Source organism: Brassica oleracea, chromosome C9 (assembly GCF_000695525.1).
Source record: "Brassica oleracea var. oleracea cultivar TO1000 chromosome C9, BOL, whole genome shotgun sequence".
NCBI classification, from domain to species: domain Eukaryota; kingdom Viridiplantae; phylum Streptophyta; class Magnoliopsida; order Brassicales; family Brassicaceae; genus Brassica; species Brassica oleracea.
The window spans coordinates 29,800,097-29,807,762 of NC_027756.1; the positions used below are offsets into that span (position 1 = coordinate 29,800,097).

The following is a 7,666-nucleotide window of genomic DNA, read 5'->3' on the forward strand; positions in this document are numbered from 1 at the left end:
TCTCTAACTATTGTAACAACAATATTCTCTCCAATATACTCTCCTACGGATATATCGGTTCTAGATTCCTTGAACCTTAACACTCCCCCTCAAGTCGGAGCATGTGGATTGCACACTCCGGGCTTGGACAACAAGTAATGAAATGCAGAGCTTCCCAACGCTTTTGTCAGAATATCCGCTAGCTGCTCGTTCGTCCTAACATGCCGCGTCGCTATCAGCTTAGCTTTTACCGCATCTCTCACACTGTGACAATCTTTCTCAACATGCTTCGTACGCTCGTGAAACACCGGATTCGCAGCAATGTAGATGGCTGACTTGCTGTCACAGTACAAGTCCATTGGACTATCATGTTTTACTCCAAGATCAGCAAGCAACCTCTTCTACCACTTAAGTTCCTTCAACACATCCGACATCGCTCTATATTCAGACTCAGCAGAGGAGTGGGAAACCGTATCCTGCTTCTTGGTTCTCCACGCCACCGGCGAGTTTCCCGACAACACCATGTAAGCTGAAAGTGAGCATCTCGTCAGTGGACATCCACACCAATCAGAATCACAAAACGCTCGTATCTGGAAATCACTATCAGCTCTAAGCATAATACCTTGACCAGGACTTCCCTTTAAGTAGCGTATAACTCTCATCGCAGCATTCCAATGCTCCTCCTGTGGCTTATGCATCACTTGAGACAGTATGTGCACAGAGTAGCTCAAGTCCAGACGAGTAATAGTTAAATACACCAGTCTACCTACTATTCGACGGAACCACACAGGATCTTTGCATAGTGGACCCTGCTCTCCTCGTTCTTCTTGCAGAAGCTTGTGGTTCACTTCCATCGGAGTAGACACATGTTTACTCGCAAGCAAACCAACCTCATTTATAATATCCAGTGCATACTTTCTCTGCGACAGAACATCCCCTCAGCTCCTCTCGCAATCTCTATGCCCAGAAAATACTTTGCTCTTCCAAGGTCTTTCATGAGAAAACACTTACTCATATACTTCTTGAATCTCTCCAACATCTCATGATCATTCCCTGCTACAATAAGATCGTCAACATAAATAAGAACACGCACATATCTTCCATCTTTCTCATAACAAAACAGAGAGTAATCTTCATAAGATTGTACGAAACCAAAGCTGTTTAAGGCTTCCGTCAACTTCTCAAACCAGCACCTTGGAGCCTGCTTTAGTCCATACAAAGATTTTCTCAATCTACATACCTTTCCAGGTTCTTCAGAATGAAACCCCGGTGGTAATATCATGTACACTTCTTCCTCCAAATCTCCATGAAGAAATGCATTACTCACATCCATCTGGTGAACCTCCCAGTTCTTTGCCACTGCAACCTCCAGTAGTGTGCGCACCGTGTCCATCTTCGCAACAGGTGCAAAAGTTTCCTCATAAGCTACACATTCCACCTGATGATTACCACAACATACCAGCCTTGCTTTGTATCTCTCTATTGTTCTGTCTGCGTTGTACTTGATTGTAAACACCCATTTACTTCCAATTGATTTCTTTCCTGGAGGAAGATCCACAACATCCCATGTACAATTCAACTCAAGAGCATGAACTTCACCCTTCACTGCCTTGTTCCATCTCTTATCTGCAAAAGCTTCTTTGCAATTTTTAGGTATCACTCCAGCGCTAACAGCTGCGAGAGAGGCCTTGTGATGCTCTGAGAATTGATCATCAGATATATAATCGGTAATGGGATAGAGTACTTGTGTCTTACCTGGCACCGCCGAGGAGACATCTGATCGCAGACCGGCGATGGTGTCATGTTTATCAGAACCAGCTTGTGCATTGTAAACTACATAATCTTGTAGCTTGACTGATGGAACTGTTTTTCTATGACCACGTCCAAGAGCCTCTTCTGTTACAGTCTAATCACTGATCTGCGGTGTCTCTTCCTGCACTTGTATGTGCATCTCCGTTTCTGATCTCTGAGCCACCTCAGTATCTGCACTCTTACCCACAATATCAGCGATAACTACTTCACCAACAGTATCAGCAGTAGTTACTTCACCACTCCCCCTGTCGGAATTAATTTCATCATCACACACAAACATCATCTGAGGTACCATACGAGTCTCAGCCACTTCTTTGTCTGCATAAGGATAAAACTTCTCATCAAATACCACATCTCTAGAGACAAAGAACTCCTCCTTTTCCATGTCATACACCTTCCATCCCTTCTTTCCAAAAGGATATCCAACAAAGACACATCTCTTACTCCGTATTCCAAACTTATCTTTGTCTCTTCTTGCTTGGTGCACAAAACACAAGCACCCAAATGTCTTAACCTCCGCATACGATGGTGGCTTCCCGTACAAGTACTCATACGGCGTCTTTCCATTCAGTACTCTTGTCGGCGTCCTGTTTATGGGATAAGCTGCTGTTAGAACACTCTCTCCCCAAAACCGAACAGGAAGACTAGCCTGAAAGAGTATTGAGCGCGCGACATTGAGTATATGCCTATGTTTCCTCTCTACGCGCCCGTTCTGCTAAGGAGTGCTGACACAAGATGTCTGATGAACTATTCCTTTCTTTGCAAAGTATTTCGACAAGCACATGAACTCCGTCCCATTATCACTCCTCACCGTCTTAACTAGTTTACCAAACTGCCGATATGTAAGATTGAGGAAATTCGGCAACACTTTCTTTACCTCACTTTTCTCAAGCAGTAGATGAATCCATACAGCTCTTGAAAAATCATCTACAATTGTGAGAAATTGCACTGCCCCACATGAAGAAGATACACGATAGGGTCCCCAAAGATCAACATGAATCAAATCAAATGGAGCTAAACTTTTATTAAGACTTTCTGAGAACACTTATCTTGTTTGTTTAGACTGAAAACAAATATCGCATCCACCAAACTTGTTTGGGACGTCTTTAACACCAGATACAAAATGTAAAAAACTCAAAACACCATAAGCAGGATGTCTTAGACGACGATGCCACAAAGCCTGATCCTTTGAAGCTTTAACTCTGTGACCCTCGCCACTGTTACTTCCCGATAAACATAGACACCATCTTTGACTTCACTGGCTCCAATCAGAGTTCTCGTAAAACGGTCCTGCAAAATACACAAAGTATCTGTGAATACAGCCAAGCAACCAGTTTGTCTCAGTAACTTCGCAACAAACAATAAGGTACAATTCAAATTTGGAACAAATAAGACATGATCCAATTTCAATTTTTCGGACAGACGCAGACAACCACTTTTAGTAGCCATAACTTGGCTCCCATCCGCAAAGCTCACTGGACAGGGAACAATATGATGAACATCAACTAACAACATCATGTGATGCGATGCTCCAGTCTCAGTGATAACCTCACCAGATTGTATCATACCGTTTAACCGGTCTGGGATTGGAGACGGCTTCTGACGTTCGAGCAATGATGTGAGAGACGCCCATTGTTCGGGCGTTAACTGTGGAACCGATGATCCTTGATTCCAGGCAGAGTTCCCAGCAGGGTTTTGAGCTTGAACCGCATTAGCTCGTGTGGAATTTGATCTTCCTCTGCCACCTCTTCCTCTGCCACCTCTACCACTCGTCTGATTTCTTTCCGTAAACCACTCAGGAAATCCAATGAGCTGCACACTACCGAGGCACAACTTCTTGCAACCACAGCCATCGCACCACTCACTGTTTGATCATCATCTCCTTCTCGCTGCACATTTTTCATCATAAACCCCACAGACGCCTCTTAGGCTCAAGACGTGAGCTCCCCAATCTCTTTTCTTCTCGGATCACTCTTTGATAAGCAGAGTTAAGATCTGGCAATGGTTCCAGCCCAATGATATTTGTGACAATGTTGCTGAACCTTGAATCATCCAATCCCATGAGGAACTGATGAACCTTCTCTGCTTCATACTCCTTTGCATATATCTCTCCTGTTGCACACGTACAGGTCGGAATGGGTTTACAGTTCAACAACTCTTCCCATTTTTGCGACAATTTTCCAAAGTAATCCATCACACTGGAACCGTCTTGTTTACACGAAGCAAGCTCGGCTTTGAGTTGATGAACACGCACGACACTCCCCACAGAGAAGCACTTTGAAAGATCTGACCACATCTTGCAGGCATCCGGAGAGAAATGCACGGCTGATCTGATGACCGGAGAAATAGAAGCCCTGATCCAACCCACTATCATTGAGTTATCTGTCCTCGACATCTCAGCTTCCGCCGGCTTCTCCTTCTCATCTGGAATCTTCAAATTTCCATTCACAAATCCAATCTTACGTTTAGCACGCAATGCGTTCTCCAGCTCCAGCGCCCACTCGGCATAATTCTCTCCATTCAAGATCACATGTGTGATCGACGTACCAGGATTGTCCGAGGGTGCCAAATAATATGGCGACATCCTACTCTCGAGCGTTACTCCTGATGAACCCACTAGTTCTTTACTGTCACCCATATTTCTTCTTGGCTATGAACCAAACAAATTTTCAAGCCTTGTGTGGCTTTGATACCATGAAAGACAAGAGAAACTATGAGAAGATAACTTGTTATTCACACATTTGTTACGTACAAGGTTATATACACAAGTCATCGACACAAGATAACTACAAATCTCCTCGTCCTTATCTCTAACTATTGTAACAACAATATTCTCTCCAATATACTCTCCTACGGATATATCAGTTCTAGACTCCTAGAACCTTAACATAGGCTCAATTCATCTTTGTGCGCAATAGATACTGATAACCCTTCTTATACATGGAAAACTTTAATGGTAGTTAGACGACTTAGGCCGTTATTGACTTTGGAAATTAGACAAAAAATGCATTCAAGCTTTCATATAAGAGCATGGAAAGATCCATGGGTTCTTACAATCCCGGCATGACCAACACAATCGCCTTAGTAGTTCATCCAAAAATAACAGTAAGTGACTTTATACAAGGAGAATCTAAAAAATAGAATATTCATATACTAGAATATTCTATTGGTCGTATGCCAATCCAATAGAAATGATAAATTTTGTTGGAATTGCACAAAAGTTGACAATAAACAATTAAATCGAGTTACTATGTTGCAAATAATATCCTCGACAATGAATCATAGGCTATGGTAACGGAACTTCGTGTCACAAAGCTATATGGCTTCGCTTAGAAAATCAACGCACCGCAAATATTTGTCATCTTATATGGCAGATTGTGACATGACTTTGGGAACCGAAATTCACACTGTCGATTTCAATGAACGGAAGAAAGCAAAGAAACCCTTAATTTCCTTAAAGTCTCGAAAATTTACTAAGCCAACGACAAGAGATCAAAATACTAAAATAGACGAAGTAAAATGAATCAAAACTTGAGAGCAAAGTAACGATGTTCTTATTTCAAATCTCTGTATGAGTGTGGCAATCGTACAATAGGTCTTAAAAGTCTTGGCTTCAAGAGCTGTCAGCGGGATCCATAGTTCTAACCACCTAAACTTCGAGCTAGCTGAGTCGCAGCTCGATAACAAAACAAAAATGCCTAAAATTGCTCTAAGTGCCTAAGTTGCTAAGAAATATTTATGTCTCTCGTGTTGCTCGCCCAGGCGCTCCTTATATATGCCTCCAAGGTCGGCCGTCTTTTCCTTTTTGCCCTCGATTTGAATCTATCTCTTCACGGAAATCTTTCTTATCTTCTCGATCTTCATGTTTATCTTGGAAGTTTTACATTCATCTTCTTTTCCATTTATCTTCCATCAAAATCGAATAAACCGTCATTATCCTTTGGATTTGTTCTCATTTTAATAGTAAGTTGCCTTTTATCGCGTTTTAGACATTCTCGGACCATTTTTTGATTTGAACGTTTTACGATTAATTTCAGAGAGATTACATATTTATATGATGTTGGTTCCCATAGCGCTGTTCCTATGGGATGATGTAAACCAACATTTTAACCGAGATAACATTGGTGGTAAGTTAACCATTATCGTCGCATACGATTGATTCGAACTTTTACGAGAAAACAAGTCTTTGGTATTTTTACTGTAAAATGTCACGGAAACTCCAATTGAGACAAAACGAGAGACATTTCGATCGAGATTCAAAGGAGAACATAATGAAAGACTCGCTAAACCTCAGAGAGCCTATGAGAGTGATTTGAGAGTGTGAGAAGCCATGTGGGCGATTTGAACTCATGGAATGAGGAGAGAATCTATGTGGGCGATTTGAGCTCATGGAATGAGGAGAGAGAGAGAGAGAGAGAGAGAGAGAGAGAGAGAGAGAGAGAGAGAGAGAGAGAGAGTATATGAGGGCGATTTGGAGATGTGAGGAGCTATGTGGGCGATTTGGATTCATGAAGTGAGGAGAGAGAGTCTAGGTGGGCGATTTGGAGAGGCCATGTGTGAAATTTGAGCTTGTGTGAGCTATGTGGAAGATTTGGAGAGGCTATGTGGGCGATTTAAGCTCACAAGAAGCTATTTGGGCGATTTGGAGATGCCATGTGGGAGATTTGAGCTTGTGTGAGCTATGTCAGCGATTTGGAATGGCTATGTGGGCGATTTTAGCTCACAAGAAGCTATGTGGGCGATTTGGAGAGGCCATATGGGAGATTTGAGCTTGTGTGATCTATGTGGGTGATTTGATCTCACAAAAAGCAATGTGTGGGTGATTTGATCTCACAAGAAGCAATGTGTGGGCGATTTTGAGAAGTGAAGAAGGCTATGTGGGCGATTTGGAGATGTGAAGAAGCTATGTGGGCGATTTGAGCACTGTTGGTCCCCTTCTCCCGCTCTTAACATCTCTGTTGGTTTTTTATAGGGATGGCAATCAAGGACCTGGACCACGGGCCTGACCCGTAAAAACTTGCTGCAGGGCGGGATTGGGTCAACATTTGGTAAGCCCGCAAAATTACGGGCCTTGCGGGACGGGTTCAAAGTGGGGCGAGCCGAAAGTGGGATGGGCTACAGGTTAACCTGCGGGATTTTGAAGACCCGCAACCCTAAGTCCCCATTTCTTCTTTCACCTAAAATATTGAGATAGAGAGAGAGAGAGAAGGCGATTCAACGTTATGGAGCTCCGATGATGGTGGTTTCAGGGTCGATGATGCTTCCGGTCTCCCAAGCGCCATCGATCTGTATTGGTGGAGCTTCTTCGAGCCATCATAAGAAGTTTGAAAACTCACTTTCCACCGAAGAAGAAGATCTAGTTCCCGCCATGGGTTCTTCATAGTTTTGTCTATATGTATTTGTTCACATTATCATACATTTTAGAGTTTTATGTTTCAATATATATTTAACTAACTTTTATTATTCTTATTTGCAGAAGATGAAGTTGATGGTGAAAAAGAGAAATCTCCATCTTTTTGTCGCTTGTTGGTGATAAAGTTGAAGAATAAGAAGTGTGATTTGGTGTTTTCTTTTTATTTACTTTTGGGATTAGCATCTTTGATTTGGTGTTTGGTTTTATTTAATTTTGAATTCAGAAAACTAAAGCATTTGTTATGAACTTATGAGTTATAATATTTGGATTCAACAACTAAAGCATTGTTTATTTTTAATATGTTTGGAGTGTAACAAAAGTAACTAAACTAGTGTTTTGATCCAACTAAAATCTTCAACTAACAAGTGTATTGCCTTATCCAGCTTAATCCTCGACTAGACTCACTTACTGATGCGTCATGAAGCTGATAAAGCGTCATGAATCATGTCTTGAAGCGTCCAG

The 7,666-nt window shown here is 42.1% G+C and overlaps 1 protein-coding gene across 1 annotated transcript; it reads right to left on the reverse strand.

Annotated features, from left to right (window-relative positions):
• Positions 1-89: 89 nt before the first annotated feature.
• Positions 90-833, reverse strand: LOC106314757 (uncharacterized mitochondrial protein AtMg00810-like). The gene is made up of 2 exons (XM_013752586.1): positions 385-833; positions 90-318 (listed from the first exon to the last, which is right to left on the reverse strand). Exons 1-2 carry the CDS (start codon positions 831-833, stop codon positions 90-92), a joined length of 678 nt encoding a protein of 225 aa, XP_013608040.1.
• Positions 834-7,666: the final 6,833 nt, after the last annotated feature.

Bases quoted from the DNA above. Each gene is read 5' to 3' on its own strand.
- LOC106314757 (XM_013752586.1), bottom strand. From the start codon at position 833: ATGGAAGTGAACCACAAGCTTCTGCAAGAAGAACGAGGAGAGCAGGGT. The intron at 319-384 runs GTAGAAGAGGTT...GTACTGTGACAG, and splicing joins GTGTTGAAGGAACTTAAGTG to CAAGTCAGCCATCTACATTG.